At 35.1% G+C, this 17328-nt stretch overlaps 2 protein-coding genes across 2 annotated transcripts; both read left to right on the forward strand.

Annotated features, from left to right (window-relative positions):
- The first annotated feature begins 9226 nt into the window (after positions 1 to 9226).
- Positions 9227 to 12876, forward strand: LOC128888042 (alpha-(1,3)-fucosyltransferase fut-5-like). The gene is made up of 3 exons (XM_054144650.1): positions 9227 to 9635; positions 11171 to 11328; positions 11887 to 12876. Exons 1-3 carry the CDS (start codon positions 9432 to 9434, stop codon positions 12818 to 12820), a joined length of 1296 nt encoding a protein of 431 aa, XP_054000625.1. The 5' UTR covers positions 9227 to 9431; the 3' UTR covers positions 12821 to 12876.
- A 1078-nt stretch (positions 12877 to 13954) lies between these two features.
- On the forward strand, positions 13955 to 16757 carry LOC128888047 (uncharacterized). Its single transcript, XM_054144662.1, has 4 exons — positions 13955 to 15438; positions 15593 to 15901; positions 15967 to 16169; positions 16341 to 16757. Exons 1-4 carry the CDS (start codon positions 15009 to 15011, stop codon positions 16530 to 16532), a joined length of 1134 nt encoding a protein of 377 aa, XP_054000637.1. The 5' UTR covers positions 13955 to 15008; the 3' UTR covers positions 16533 to 16757.
- Positions 16758 to 17328: the final 571 nt, after the last annotated feature.

A 17328-nucleotide genomic window follows, 5' to 3' on the forward strand; every position in this document is an offset into this window, starting at 1 on the left:
TTGCCTTGTTTCGGTCCGGACTGTCGTTTGGACACCACACAGACAATACTATGATCCAAGTATTTACGAATAAATCCGCGCATTTTCGGAAACCAATATTTTAGTGCGATTCGTTCAAATGTTTTTTCAAAGCCTACGTGACAATTCTCGTCGTGGTATAGCCGTAACAAGCCTAACCGACTGCCTTTCGGTACAAAACTTCTGTAAACTATTTGACCGGTGTCCCTGAGTATTTTACGGCACAATATTTCGTCCCTTAATTCGAAGTCAGAAGCAATGGTTTCGTTAGCTTCAATCCTTTTAGTAATCTCTTTCGTTTCCTCGTCGTTTTTCTGCGCGATTGATAACCAGGGGCCCTCGCAAATGACGTTCACTCGATAATTTTTAGACGGGTTTCTACTTAAATAATCGACGTGCTCTACGAGTTTTCCCTTTCTATACTCAAGATCGAAGGTATAATCCTGAAGGAACACCCACCAACGAGCTATCCGCGGCAATAAATCCCTTTTATTTTGCGTGGCTTTAACACCATTGCAGTCTGTGATGATTTTAAACTTGATTCCTAACAAGTATACACGGAAACATTTTAACGCGTTCACAATCGCAAGAGTCTCTAATTCATACGAATGGTACTTTGATTCGTCACTCGTCGTCTTGCGACTAAAATAGGAAACGACACGGAATTCCTTGTCTACCCTCTGAAATAAAATTCCTCCATAACCAATCGAACTGGCATCTGTATGTAACTCGGTTTCTCTACTTAGATCAAAGATTGTTAATAATGGCTGAGATGTGAGATGGTCTAACACATATTGCCGTGTCTCATTCTGCTCTTTACCCCACGACCACGGAACATCATTCTTCGTTAATTTCGTTATGCATATGAGTACATTTTCATTATTTTACATTTAAAATAATTCTTATTCATCAAAACCTTGACCTTGCCTGCCCACTCCAAGCATTTGACTTCCAGGCCACGGACATCTAGGCAAATTTCTAAACAGTCTCAGTTTGTGGATGATACGCTATTTAGCTTCTTCATTTCACCGTCAAAGTGCGGAGCAGTCACTTTACATGAATTGTCATTAGGATCTGAACGTTCGGACTGTTGAACACAGCATTTTAGCTGCGCATAGTTGGAAAGCACCGAATTTTTCATTGTGTTATACAGTGTCGCCTTTGGACTTTGCTGGAAAGCACCTTCATGTACTGGCAGCTCATTTCGATTTCACTTCTTTTTTTACTTTCTTGAATTTTTTTAGGGGGATCTACTTTTCTATGATTGCTCTTTAAGTCCTTTACTTTTTCATGTACTTGGCGTAATTTTTTTACTTTTTTGAAGTTTTTAGGACAATACGGAACCCTTGCATTCTCGTAGGCACACGGACATGCCACCGAGCGTTGTATGTGTGAGTGTGTCTCGGACGGCTGCTCGCACCAACGATATATTATCGTTGACGTCTCGCTTGCTTATAAAGCCTATCTTACCGATGGCATGTGTCTCCTTTGCTATGTGTTTCTGACTGAGTGTCTCTATGTGCGGAAACAGTTATGAGCGCTTGTAGCGACAAATGCCGGAACTATATTTTACGTGTAACATGATAATCCTGGGCAGAATGCAAGGGCTTGCGCATTGCGTCCTATTTTTGTCTCGACAATGCAAATTTGAGACCTCTCAATAGTCGTTTCCACTAGATAAATGTTCAAGCTAGAGCGCAAGCTCCCATAGGGACTCTACTTTTGCTTTTTTCTGTCACAATTAACAATATTCAGCAGCGTATGTTAGCTTAGACAACGTGGCAGCACTGTCGCACCACCATATCGCTTCTTTTGATCGCGAAGTACTGCTGAATATTATTAATTATGACACAAAAAAGCAAAAGTAGACTACCTATAGGAGCTTGCGTTCTAGTTTGAACATTTATCTAACGGAAACGACTATTGAGAGGTCTCGAATCTGCATTGTCGAGACAAAAATAGGACAATGCGGAACCCTTGCAGTTCCGTGTACGTATACAGTGGTGTGGAGCTGTGTGAGTGCGTACCAGCGCATACAAGGCACGGGAGTCCACTCCCTTAAGGGGGTAGACACGGCACGTGGCCTCTCCGATTCGGCAGGTCGGTATTACAGCAGCTACTCTCTGCATAGAAATGGTATTACCATTAGATATGCGGCAGCGGAGGAAAACTAGATGGAGCTGCTCGTTATTGCCATACGGTATAGTTCCATCTCAACAACATATACTGTATACTTCTTCCTTGAGTGATTCTAAATGCTCAGCGTAGGAAGTAGTAGTATTCTGTTACGCGCTGCATATTACGTTTGTGTAGTGCGGTCACACTTCACCATCACGCGTGCATATACAAATAGGAGCTAGGTTGGGGGACCTTGGGCGCCGCTGCGGCGCCTCGTGAGTTGTTCTGCGCTATCGAGAATTTGGGAAACTTTAACAATTTTTTACGCGACAACGGTTCGTCTCCGGCATGTGACTCCTTTGAAGCTTTTTACCTACTCCTCGAGTAGAATTTTTTAAAATTAAAAAAAACTTTGACCTTAAATTTCGAGATCATAATGGATTTTGAGGACAGTTTTTTTTGCAAATGTCTAGCGATCCAGATGTGTACAATAACCTCTGAAAGTGGTGACCAATAATTTTTATACACCCTGTACACCCTGATTTCATTTATAAAAATAAAGAAGATTATACAAATTACTTTTTGAGTTGATACTAATTGATTATAAAAACTGATACCTACATATCCTAAAAAATCCATTATTAATGTCAACTCGGAGTTTGGCTCTGGGTTCTGCGCACCCTTAAAAGATAGAAACTATCAATGCATATCTATGACTGTTACACAAATTATCACATATTAGAATAGTATAAAATTTTGATTTTTGACATAAATATGTTCCCCAATGTCTAAAGATTTCTATAAGTTTGATTATCATTAGAGTGAACGCCTAGATGGAAGTTCTAGTAACTTTATTTTATTAAATTATTTAGAGATGAGTAAATTGAATTTAGCCCATGATTGATAATAACATTCCTCTTTTTTTTTAAATAAATTGACTATTAAAATGGTATTCATCAGTTTGGCTTCTGAGAGGCACATATGCTACTGTATACAACTATGTATACAACTACTGTACCTGAATAATATGTTTATATCATTAAAGAAATCCGTCGTATCTGTCTTAAAATACGTTTTCCCGATAACAGTGCTATTAATATTTCATTAATGTGATACAAAAACCCCATCAATCTATGAAATACTCTGTACTGCTTCTTACTCCGAGACCGATGGACCAATCGGATTAAAACATCACGCATCTGGTAGAGTATCACTGGCACTTAGTCCCATAAAAACACATTTGACCTTGGTTTACACAAGTCTAATGCATCTAATGCAGAATTATATCTAATGCACAATTTATTGTGTTAGAATACAGTTCATACGTACACAGAACACGTGACAGAAAGTCTTGTTGCAAGCAATTTAAATGTTTACGATGAAGTGAAAATAAAAAAAAATGGTCCACTATTTATAACACACAATTTATTGTATTAGAACACTTATTCTTATTGCACAATGTTTCTTATTTGCACAAAATGAACATTTACTGAAATTTGTATTACGAACTGCACACTCAAACACCAAATTTATATATTTCTTAGAAATCACGACCTACGTAAGGACTTGGAAGTCCCAATGGTTAAGGAGGAAATCAGAAGATACGCCATGAACCATAAGGAAAGAACGAAAGCACATCCGAACAAGCTGGTTGCGGAGATACACACAACCTGCACCGCATGAAGACTACGAAGGACACATCCAGCTGACCTATACTCATAAAGTAGTTGAAATGAAACAATCATCCTGCAGTCTTTTCATTGGAAAATGTCACCCACGTGCTATGTAATCTGTAACTCATATTAGAATTTACTTAATGTCCTATGAACAAATTGTAAGGTAATAGTAAAATAACAATAAAAAAAACTACATGTAGCCTTTAAAATAATTATTCAATTTGCGGCGTCCAAATGTCACAAATACAAACTGACAGGTTATACGGGTTAGAAATGAACGAGCGGCGTGAGCGGCAGCCATATTACAATTCCGGCCGACGAGCCGTGCCGACTGATTCCGAGATTTCCGAGAGTCGACGAATCGACGAATGGCCTTAGCTCCTATTGGCTAAGAGTTGACGAAAAATTCCTTGAAGGGTAAGTACAAGTGCAAGTGCAAATACAGGGTGTCCCAAAAATGTTGTAACACCTTGAAAGAGGTGGTTCGGGAGGTGATTTGAAACAACTTTTTCCTTAGCGAAAATGTTGTCCAAGGCTTCGTTAAGGATATTAACGAAAAACACTGACCAATCAGAGCGGGAGTATGCCGATGGAGCGCCCGCGGTAGCGTACGAGAGCGGCCACCTAGCGCGTAGCCTACGCTATCGCGGCCGCTCCAACGGTATACGCGCGCTCTGATTGGTCAGTGTTTTCCGTTAATATCTCTTCAATAAAGCCTTAAGCCCTGGTTTTTCTGAACGAGATCGTGACGGAATAGAGACGGAAAAGTTCGTGGACGATCTCACCGATACCAGTAGTATGTTAGTAAGCGTAAAAGGTCTCACACTTCAGTCCGGATGGCAGTTCGTGGGTCTCCGTTCCGTCGACCGGGACGGATTTTGATATTAACGATTTGAAGCGAGACGGAATCTCCGGAATCGTGTGAACTCCTGTTGTAGTGAATGAGTTTATGAGCCGTCAAACGTGCATACATGCAGTATATTTGAATGTAATTAGAATTAGTATATAACAATACACATGTGTAAATGTGATCATTATATAATATTATACATTATTTCAATATATATATATATATATATATATTGTATAGTATATAGTACCTCTTTGCTACAGATGACCTATTTTTGCGTTAAATCGAAAACTTCCGCTGATTACGGATGACGCATTCTTATGTCAAATAAGAAATTACAGGAATTTCATAAAATTATGTGTAGCAAACCAAATTGTTTAAGTATATCCAGACGCGAAGGTATTAAACATATTTTATTATACTTAGTATTATTAGTAGTTACCAGCTCTGTGTTGTATTTTGTAAGGGAAGTCTCATTATAGGTACATATGTACATAGAATTACATATAGACTTCGCTATTATCGCGATTTCGGATATCCACGAAAAGACTTGTTCAGCGTCTTTTGAATTTGACTTCGAACATCGTCCATTGTACATCCATCGTCTGTGAACATGTTGCCAATCGTTACCTTTTGCGCTACCAAGGTTGGGGAAACAAATGCTGCCGATGGTTACATAATAATTATAATTATATTTCTTTATAGTAATATATATAAGTTATATTTCATTATTAACACCTTCGCGTCGGAAGACTCATTATTGCGTCTAATTGAAAACTGCCCCTTGGCTACAGATAATGCATTAACCTGAAAGGGTTAGAATCGAACCCCCACATATACGAGTTTTCATTTTTGAGATTGATATACAACATAACATCGTCAATAGTGGAATGGTTTGGGACATACCCCCTGGGGTAGAGTCATAGGGAAAAAAAAGGTTGGGTCAAGTATCGGTATTGTCCCTGATCCCTTCGACCCTAAACGAAAACAGAATTCCTCGTATCTATTCACTCGCACTTACGCAAATCCGTCCGCTTCGTTCCGTCGAAACCAAAATGATTTGGTTTGGATGGAATGGGGTCCACGAAATATCGTCACGGATTTTACACAAACACCACTATGAGTTGGGTATTCGTGAATTCGTCCACAATCCTTATTTTCGGTTTCCGTCGTCATTTCGTGACGGTTTTTCAGAGAAACCGGCCTCGTCGGCTCAAATCACTCGTTCCGTCGACCATTTCGTCCGGGCTAAACGAACGAAATGTTCCGTGGCGATCTCGTTCAGAAAAACCAGGGCTTTAGACAACATTTTCGCTAAGGAAAAAGTTGTTTCAAATCACCTCCTGAACCACTTCTTTCAAGGTGTTACAACATTTTCGGGACACCCTGTAGATACAAAAATAGTCTCGTATAAAGTGATGGTACAATATCGATATAGAGACTATGTATTTTGATAAAGTAATGCTTCACTAACACCTTATAGTTAAGCATTCTTACACAAGTCATATTTTGGCGGCTATGCTAATGGCGGCGATATCGACCATATCGACGGTATCGATATCATGCAACTACATATGTTCGCATAGGAAGCTAAGCGTTCTTCTGTATAATACTCTTGCATCGGTATATCTCTCTTATATTCAGCATTAAACAAATTAAAAGTGAAAAATTATAATCAGAGCAATCTATAATAAATATTCATTTGTATCACCGATCCATCATTTCCTCCCAATAACTTTACTTGAACTTTTTTTGATTTTCATGAATGTTTCATGAATAAAAATTAGCTGTTCGATCGAAACTCTTTAACATAAACAATTTCAATCTATTCGATTAACTATCTTGACTCGATCTTACCTCGTCGAAGTTTCGGACAAGAATGAACTGTCCCCTCGAATTCGTTCCCCCTTTGGTTTCGGGTCTAGAATAATCTAAACACACGCAGGAGAGAAAGACGGTTCGAGGAAGGATAGAAATTCGTGACTGTCCGACAGGATGTTTAGGCAAGATAAAGGTGTTATAAATAATTAATCGTAGCTATGGTGAATGAAAAGTAATAGTTTATTTTAGCGTTGATGCAAGGGAAAAAGCCCGAAGGCATAAAAAACCCTTGATTTAAATTATTGAATTTACAATATTTGAATTGTTAATGTAAGCGTGTCGCGTGTGACTTTGATGATTTTTTCGTGTACACGAAGGTCGGGAGCCCGTCAGCGATTAATCGCGTGACACCGGATTTTTTAGGAAATAATTCCCAGATTGTAAATCGATCACGATGGTACGGAATAGTGTTCCGTTGGAGTCTTCTGCGCGAGAAGACGTCCAGATGATATATGTGATTCGCAAGAATCACGATGACACGGACTAGTGTTCCGTTGGAGTCTCCTGTGCGGGAAGATATCCAGATTACCAGGAATCACTGTGTTGCGGAAACTGAGTTCCGATGGAAACTCCCGCACAAGGAGATATCCTGCCGTCGTCCGAAACGTCTGATTGTTTTACTATTGTCGAATTACGAAGTCCCGTAGTCGAGACAAAAATTACTGTCTTTTAATACGCGGTATATTTCCTCGACCGGTCACGACCGTGGTTCGAAGCCGACTCCCTAATTGGGGCCCGGGCGCCGTATATCCGTATTATAAACATTGAAACGTTATCGGTTTCTTCGAGTCGAACGTGCCGACGAACTACATAGAGTCCGTTCTACAAATAAATCGTAATAAAACGCTCCAACATTAGCAATAAATAAGTCCGTAATTGATGCGATCAAAAAAATTTAATAATAAATGTTATAAAATGAAACAAAAGAAAAGAACTGATCAATTTTTTAATTCTTTGCTCTGTTTCACTTATCGCCATTATTTTAAGATGACCTCGTTTAACGCTGTTTCGTTTAGCGCTGGAACTTATTGGAACGTATCCCCCGCGTTAAGCGGGGTCTTACTGTATCTATCCTTTACAGAATATTTGTAGTGGTGAAAGTTTGTTATTATTTAAAAGCCACTCGTCGTTTGAACAATTTTGTTCGTCTAAACGCAATCGAATTGGCGTGTCTTAGTCTTTGTAAAATTGGGTATACTTTAGATACGCTTGTGTATTCAGATTTTGAAACAGAGATTACTGTACATCACGAAAAGTTGGTAAATCCCGTGGTATAACAATAACCTTGCAGACAATAGAACGTACAGCCTCTATTTAAAAAAAAATTATAATAATGACTTGTATGGAAGATTGTCTTAGCAAAATCTCTATCAAGCCAAATTTTGTTAAGTATATCATGCTTGTTCCAGAGAAATATTACTAATAAGGACAAAAAATACCGCAAAAAATGTGTCAGTCACGGAAGGTAAATTAGTAATTTTTTAATTTAAAATTACAAACGAATATTATCACTCACTTTGATCAATGAAAATTGTACGTATAAAATAGAAAGATAAGAAAAAAGTCTGAGTGTTGATTATATTCAGCATGAATTCATTAAAAAAAAAAATGATCAATAAACAAATCGACGTGGATTACAATATAATTACAAATAATCTATGTAAGGTTCTATTCTGACTTATTTTCATCAGGAAAACTTCGTAAAAATATTCGAACATTTTTAAATCTTTCAAGTTATACGCGAGTCAAACTTGAATACTTTTCTTTTTTATATTGAACGTCTGAATCCGTCCATAAATTCCATGAAACCAAAATTTGTTTTAATAGTCCGGACTTTCATCTCATATTTTACAATATTAATTTCATACGATATTTGATACTAAAATACAACACAAAATTATTGTTATTATTTGAAACTGTTTCGCAATCCTTTCTCGAATAATATAATATTTAATAATCCTAAAATTAAAACAGTACACAACGTTAGGAAAGGAAAGAAAATATACATAAAGAAAGAATTAAAAGACCGGAAAGGTTTAATTTAAATTAAAAAAGCAAATAGTATGAATACTTGGTACATGAGCGTTGTGCATAATAATCATTCATGTTGTTATTTGATTGCGTTTTACATCGTTCATAAACAATATTCATAAAAAGTTGTCAATTGGAAAAGTGAAAAAGTGTCCTGCTTCTAGCGGTGTATGCCACGGACTGGAACGGCTACGAGCGTTCGTTGATCTGTGTAATGTACAGTCGTGGAAGTGTTCGGTACAAAACAAATGAACACCAAAAATAAAATAAAAAATTTACTATAAATATTCGCTAGTAAAAACATATCGTGTATCACAATTGGTAAACATGCCAATTGCCAATTTATTTGTCATTAATGTTCTAAACTGTACCGCACAGGAAAGTGATTAATACCTTCTGATTAACTGATTAATTAAATTATAAATCGGTACGTTTTAATCTTTCAGAGCTAATCGTGCGGTTTACCTACATGAAATGAAAAATAATGTATTATATCTTGCTCGACACTGATTCGTGCTGTGAGCTCGAAAGGGTTAAGAGCCGCTATTCCAAATGAATTGATTATCGAAGAAAATATCACACTCTGTTAAAATTTGCGTGCCGATGTAATCCGCGATCAAAGGAATTGCGGGTCGTGTTACAACTCAATCGCTCGTTTACAATTGATAACACGGACCTTGTGAACGGCGCGTATCGCTAGAAAATCAATCGACACGTAGAAATCAATTGGCACGTTAATAGATGTTAGTATCAAAATGGAAAAACAGCTTCACGAAGAACAGAAACTCAGTCAAGACCAAGTACCGATATGCTTCGGTTACCGCTCCCTACCGTCGCAGAAGTAACTCGAAAGTACGATGTTCAGAATTCCGCGATACGTACGACTTCTCCTGTTCCTATGCACTGTTTCTACGATCTTATGTGCCTTTTTTATTATTTCTGTATACATTGCTGACAAAAAAAATGACGAGAAAACGTTCGCAATACGGACGGAGGATCGAAAGCAAACCCTACAAGTGTCGATGAAATCGATGAAGAAACGTTTTTTTAACGACGACCAGGTACGTTCGTGTGCAGTTGCCGTGAAACTTGACGGGAAATGTTATATTCCTCTGTTTGTAACCCTTTTAATATAATTGTTTTATGTATCGCTCAAAGATACTTTGAAAAATATTCATTTCAGAAGGTATATTTATAAATTGAAATATTTCTTTTAAAAATGAAGATAAATATCTGAGTCGAAACATGTTTGAACGTGCATATTCTTGTTCTGAAGATTCTTTTATTACGTAAATTCATTTTATTAAAATAATACTAAGTGGGTTAATAATACCACGAAAATAAAATTACTCGAGTTCCTTGGTTTTATTGTTAATAAGACGATATCACCAAACTTTACGTTCTTCCCAATAAGGTATAGATGAATATAATGATAGCAAATAATTTTGTAAAATATAGAAGGATGAAATAGAAGTTGATAACGTTCTATATAGCATTTCGTTTAAATGCCTATTTTTTACATCTAGTCAAAAGTAACGCTTCAACGGATATTGAATTTAAACTCCATGAAAGAATCAGTAAGCGACTACTTTACCATTGGAAGGTTGAGATTTAAATTTCTCTCAATTCCATCTTTCTTTCAATGATTATTTCTAATTCTTTACGTGAATTTCTATTCATTAAGTATGTTAACACTTTGTTGACCGGTCACTGCGTAAAATAATCGCGTTTTCATGTTCGCACTATACATTATATTTTTTTTCGTAGCTCTACTCTTAACTATTTTAGGTTAGATAGTGCTATCTAATCTATATATGAGATAGCACGAATAAGTTAGGATATAAATTATGTTTATAGTTATGTCAACAATATACAGGGTGTCCTAAAAATGTTGTAACACCTTGAAAGGGGTTTCCTTAGCGAAAATGTTGTCCGAGGCTTTGTTAAGCAGATATTAACAAAAAACCCCGACCAATCAGGGCGCGCGTATACCGTTGGAGCGGCCGCGGTAGCGTATAAGCGCAGCCGCCTTTCGCGTAGCCTAAGCTCCACCGGCATACTCGCGCTCTGATTGATCGGGGCTTTCGCTTAATATCTCCTTAACGAAACCTCGGACAACATTTTTGCTAAGGAAAAAGTTGTTTCAAATCACCTCCCGAACCATCCTTTTCAAGGTGTTACAACATTTTTGGACACCCTGTATATAAAAACATTGACATTCCACAATTATTTGCTATGTAAAATAAAAATTCTTAAAGAGAAATCTTTTTTTTTCGCGTGAACGATAATAGTCCTTTAACGGTATCAGATGGTATATGGAAATTGAATATAAGACACTAATTTTATCATAATTCTAATTATATCTATGATTTATCTGTATCCTCACGATGTATACCTCACTCTTTCGTGCAAAGGTATATCACCACTATCTAACTCTCAAAAAGGAAGGCGGTGATGCGGCGAAAGATATAATTCGCAAGCAAGAAAGTGGCTTTGAGCGACCAATTGATTTTGATCTGTCCAATTGTAGGGTCCCCTCGTAGGTTTCCGCTTGGTACTAATAACAATCATTAATACACGTCTTTATTCGTACTAGATTCGTAAGATGACATTGCTCGGAAAGTGGCTCGTGTCTAGCGAGGGTCATTCTCCACCACCGAAAATTAATACGAAAAAGGGCCCTTATTTGATTTTAATTTGGAAGCATGGAAAGTTCTTGGAACGCAGGCACATCAAACGATTTACAAACAATGAGTTAATAACACATTATTAATGACACATTATATTATACAGTGACGCATTATACCTTTATAGAACTCAAGACAAAATAGAATTTAGAGGGTTCTAACTTTAAAAAAAAGAGGAATGAAGAAGCTTTTCAATCTCATTTGATTGAAACGCCAAAACAGATGAATTACATAACATGAAAGAAATATTCAGAAATAATACGAGTATCCAAGTTTAACTTAATAAGTATTTACATTACATTATTTGAACTTTAATCAGTGATGTTAATATTTGTTTATACTCGACTGTTTAAAAAGAAAAACAAATACTTCGTATATTAGGTACGAATAACAGGACTGCCTTTTTGAAACATTGATTTCGGAGGTGTTTTCTAATTAACAGTTTAGACAAATGTCTTTACCTACAAGGCAAAGCGTCACTGTATATAAAATAAAAGAAAATGATTATTTATTTAACAATATCAACGCGAATTAAATTATCAATTAAATTAGCTTCGAACTTGAATATGATGAATTGAATGTATTGAATATGGTGACCTCAACTTATAGATACCTCAATTTTTAGATTCTCACCTTGGGAAAATTGTTCAGTACAAGACTGTGTATTAACGTACCAATCGACAGATTTAGACACTGCAGACGCGGTCGTGTTTCACTTACACCTGACAAAAGACGTGTCAGAATTGCCAGCGAGACGTCGACTGGATCAAAGATGGATCTTTTTAACCGATGAATCACCGATGCATACTTTCCTCTACGGAAGACAAAAACTGTCGAACTATAATGGTTTCTTTAATTGGTCGATGACCTATCGAATGGACAGCGACGTTCCGGTACCTTACGGACGAACGATTACCAGATCGTACATAAATTCTCAGGACGCAGATTTCCCGAAGAATTATATTAAAAAATCAAAAACTAAAGTTGCTACCGTAATGGCCAGCAATTGTGGCGGTACGAACGGCAGATGGGACTACGTAAAGGAGCTCAAGTCGTTTTTAGGAAAAGATCTGGATATATATGGAAAATGTCTCAACGGTAATACAGCCGCGTGTCCGGGTCATTTCGATAAGGATTGTCCCGCTTTAAACGAATACAAATTTTATCTAGCTTTTGAAAACTCAAACTGTAAAGAATACTTGACGGAAAAAGTATTCTGGCACGGTTATCACAAATCGGCGGTTCCGATAATAATGGGTGCGCCAAAGGAGGATTGCGAGCATTTATTACCGCCTAAATCGTTTCTTCATGTTAACGATTTCGCTAATCCGTCCGCTTTGGCGAACTATCTCCAGTATCTTAATCGTCACGATGATAAATACTTGGAATATCACGAATGGCGTAGATATTTCAAAGTAATTAACGAGCATGGTTATTTCGGTAGCATTTCGAGGCATTACTGCCGAATTTGCGAGGCTCTTCATTACAATGTTCCTAGTATTAAGGTATACGACGACATGGAGTCATTTTGGAATAGAAAACAAGATTGTGACCTCTAATTATTTCAAGTTTGACCATATAGGTATTATAGATAAAATAGGAGAGACATACATGGAAATGTACGGTACGCTGTACCGTATCTATCTTTATCTACTAACGCGTACGCCGTAGCAGTCAAGCTATTAGCTGTTGAGTTAGCTCTACAGGGTGTCCCAAAAATGTTGTAACACCTTAAAAGGGGTGGTTCGGGAGGTGATCTGAAACAACTTTTTCCTTAGCGAAAATATTGTCCGAGGCTTCGTTGAGGAGATATTAACGGAAAACACAGACCAATCAGAGCGCGAGTATACTGGTGGAGCGCCCGCGGTAGCGTATGAGCGCGGCCGCTTAGCGCATAGTCTTCGCTACGCACGCTCTGATTGGTCAGTGTTTTTCGTTAATATGTTCTTAACGAAGCTTCGGACAACATTTTCGCTAAGGAAAAAGTTGTTTTACATCACCTCCTAAACCACCCCTTTCAAGGTGTTACATTTTTGGGACACTGTATACAGGGTGTCCCAGGATTAGTGTAAGAACCGTTACAAACCGAAGATTGGTCGGTGGTTTTTCGTTAATAATTAAAAAACGAAGCACCATCCGACATTTTTGTAAAGGAAATTGTGGTTCAGAAACGTCTCAGCTACCCCTCATTTCCGGTTCTTACACTAATTCTGACACCCCGTGTATTACGAGTTTATAAAACGTATACAGCTGTTATATTATGCACTTATACAATTTATATATTATATAACACTATTAACGATAAAATATTATAAGAAAATAATTGAAAGCTGAGTGAATTGAATTGAATGAAGAGTTAACGTTGACAAGAAGACCTCTGTTTTTTTTCTCTTTTTAGCTATGGCTCCAAATTCCAATATCTCAACACATTTTCATCCTAATATCTTAAACTACCTTTTGTAATCATTCTTTTTAAAGAACGCAGTATTAGTAGTCGCAGTATTCACTATGAATATAAAAAGAACATGTGCTTACTAATTCCAATATGAGACAGCATGAAGCTATGATCAAATAAGAAGAAACATAACATCATTAAGTTAATACTACAACTACCAAATAAGTCAATGTGCATCATGAATGAATTGAACATCTTTTTTAAATCACTCAATTATTAACAATGCTTGTGCCACAAGTTTTGATAATACTTACTGTAATGAAGAATTAATTATATTCAAAAATTGGCATGAATCCTTCCCTCTTTAATTTCACAGATACAGTATTATGTACTATAATAGGTATAAAATGTAGTTTCACTAATTATTAATGGATAAATTGGCCCTAACTTATAAATTCAATAAAAGACAAATTATTTTGAAACAAGCATCAGTTTAAATGTAAATGTATGTATTTTAAACGTTTCGATTTTATATTATGTGGGTCATATTCAATAAAACAATAAATTACAACTATTAATCTAAAGTAATAAAAAGATTTTTGGACTAAATTATGTTTTTTATGATGTTGTACAGAGAATCTAGATATTACAGAGTTAAAATGTTTAAAACACATTTATATTTAACCATCTGCTACATAATTTGTCAAATCAAGGACCTATATGAATTGAATTGCACATGTTTTTATTACCTTGTATTATTGTGTAATGTGCAAGCATAAATTTATGTATATTTAATTTGATGTATAATAACATCAAGTTATGTAATATTAGTTGGACTAGAAAGTAACGTCGTTTTTAAATACTTGTTTATCACTCAACTCGTTGATTTTTATCGATCTGGCAATGAAAATTTACACAATAGATGACAAAAGGCTGTTGATAACGATGGCGATTGTATAACTGATTAAAAATAAAAATTTATTAAAAATCTATTAGAATTTAATGTAAAAGAAACGACATTACTTTCCAATCTACCTAATATAACAAGTTTCATCTTATAATAAAAATGATGTCATTTTTAACTATGTTTACATTAATGTACAAGTTGTGTAACAAAATATTTAGTCTGTAATATGTTAGAAATAATTCGTCAGATTTTCAAAATATTTTTCACGATCCAACACGATATAATAATTGTGTCGCTACATAAATATACAATATTTAATATATATGTCGAACATATTCTGAGTAGTATTAATTAATTATGTATACAAAAAACTGTTACACTATAAATCACATAACATACTATTTATTTATCGATAACCATTTTATAATGACAGCATAAGGTTAGAATGTCGCAATGTGTTTTAATTAATATCGGAGATATCGTTATAAATGAATTTAGATTCGTGTTACGTAAGGACTTCCAGCAGTGTTTATCCATCATTCCAAGACAAGATCGGAAAACTATTTACGGTGAAACATTTAATCGAAAAATTTGCAAAAATGTGGGTTATTTGTATAGATTCGTAGCTGTTCCAATGCATAGTACTGTAACGTCCAAAGTTTGTCACGTTGCCACGATACTAAGCCGAAAACAATTTGTTTCTAAACCGCGGTCAAGTTTTTTCCCAGTATTTTATTACACAACACATTGTACTCAAACTTCCGTTTCTATGGCTTTGGTAAGGTTTAAAGGACACGACGACCATTACAACGGCGTAACTGTCGATTCAAATGAAGAATCTTGCACCCCTGATGTGTTTGCTAAACGTCTTACAGGTGGGTAACATAATACTTATATCAAAAATTTGGAAAATGCTTTCTTTTTTAACAATGTTTAAATATTAACTTTCTCATAACATTTAACAAAATTCAGTACAAAAATTATTATTTAAGAGTTAGCGCTTGAATTTTAAGTATGAATTTATTACAGTTTCTTTACAAGAGTGGATAAAAGACAAGAAACGCACAATATGGTTTCATGTTTATTTACCACATACTGAATGGGTACCGATACTTGTAAAGGAAGGATTTAAATTCCACCATGCACGAGAAGAATACGTTACACTGTATCGGTGGTTAGTTACTGATGAAGAATGCAATGTACCACATTATGCACATACAAATTTAGGTGTTGGAGCATTTGTATATAATGAGAAAACTAACGAGCTTTTAGTTATTAAAGAAAAATATACAAAGAAAGTACCATTCTGGAAATTGCCAGGTGGTTATGTAGAACCAGGTAGATAATTTTATCATTGATTAAAAAATTTATTATCATATGATAATAGTTTTTTGTTATTATAGGCGAAGATTTAGAGGTAGCTGTGAAAAGAGAGGTTTTAGAGGAAACTGGTATTCAAACTACTTTTAAATGTTTAATAGGTTTCAGACACGCCCATGATTTTGTATTTGGTTGTTCTGATATATATATAGTTTTCTATTTGTCTCCTACTAATTTTGACATTAAAAAATGTAATAGAGAAATTTCTGAATGTAAATGGATGAAGGTAACAATTTTCATTGAAAACTAACTTTCAACAAACTTACACATACCCCCACAAAATTACTAGAGTTATTGAGACTATCTATGTATTTGTGGTAATATAGTCATTTCTGTATGCTGAATATAAATTTACAAATTTTTTACCTATTACCACTACTTTTTATTATTTTTTCAGTTCAATGATTACATGGAACATTCAGAAGTACATGGAAATAATAAATTAATTGCAAAAAAAATGATGGAGTTCTGCAAGCACAGAATGGGACTTACTGTAGAGTACGCAGTTCATCCTATTTTGAAAAAGCCTATATCTGTATATAGTATATCAAAAATTGATAAAGAACAATCGTGTTCATTAACAAAATAATCAGATCATATATTCAGACTTAAATTGAAATACAACAAGTTCTTGCATTACACACTCTTAAAGTTATTTAACTTTAATTAAACTAATGTTGCCAGCTTTGGAATAAATTAACTACATACGTGAATAACTTATTGTATATATATTTATAACTTGTATGAAGTATAAGGCAATACAAAATTGTATTTATTTTAGAAAATAAATAAATAGAGCTAAAATAGGCGTTTTGAATAAATATAGAGAATAAAAAAGAAATAATCTAAACTATATAGCATGCTCATGTCCTCATTTCTTCCTCATTAAAAAAATATATCTATATGTATATAGCATATATTGAATTTTAATGAAGAAGTAATAAATTCACTAGATGCAAATGCAATCTATACAAATAGGCAACTTCTCTAATTAAGTTACCAGAATAATTTAATCACTTTATATATATATATCATATGAATGCTAAATGTTTTTAAATAACCTTTTAAATTATTTACACACAAAATTACATATGTCTATATATATATGTCTAATGTACTTACAGTTTTATGATTCTCTTAGTGCACACTCCTTTTTAATACTATGAATACTACTTTCACTGATGGAAATAGAATGTATTTATTTTTTACGTAATACTTATAGTATGTGATATGTAAAAATATACCTATATTTTTTAATCGTTGACTGAATTATATATTTACTAACAGTATTAATAAATTGGTATGTATTATTTTTGTATGGACGTGACAAATTATAACTCGTTATACAGGGTATCCCAAAAATGTTGTAACACCTTGAAAGGGTG

Source organism: Hylaeus anthracinus, unplaced genomic scaffold (genome assembly GCF_026225885.1).
Source record: "Hylaeus anthracinus isolate JK02 unplaced genomic scaffold, UHH_iyHylAnth1.0_haploid 11989, whole genome shotgun sequence".
NCBI classification, from domain to species: Eukaryota; Metazoa; Arthropoda; class Insecta; order Hymenoptera; family Colletidae; genus Hylaeus; species Hylaeus anthracinus.

Bases quoted from the DNA above. Each gene is read 5' to 3' on its own strand.
- LOC128888042 (XM_054144650.1), top strand. From the start codon at position 9,432: ATGTTCAGAATTCCGCGATACGTACGACTTCTCCTGTTCCTATGCACT. The intron at 9,636-11,170 runs GTACGTTCGTGT...TATTCGTACTAG, and splicing joins GTTTTTTTAACGACGACCAG to ATTCGTAAGATGACATTGCT. The intron at 11,329-11,886 runs GTTAATAACACA...CTCAATTTTTAG, and splicing joins AAACGATTTACAAACAATGA to ATTCTCACCTTGGGAAAATT.
- LOC128888047 (XM_054144662.1), top strand. From the start codon at position 15,009: ATGTCGCAATGTGTTTTAATTAATATCGGAGATATCGTTATAAATGAA. The intron at 15,439-15,592 runs GTGGGTAACATA...AATTTATTACAG, and splicing joins GTTTGCTAAACGTCTTACAG to TTTCTTTACAAGAGTGGATA. The intron at 16,170-16,340 runs GTAACAATTTTC...TTATTTTTTCAG, and splicing joins CTGAATGTAAATGGATGAAG to TTCAATGATTACATGGAACA.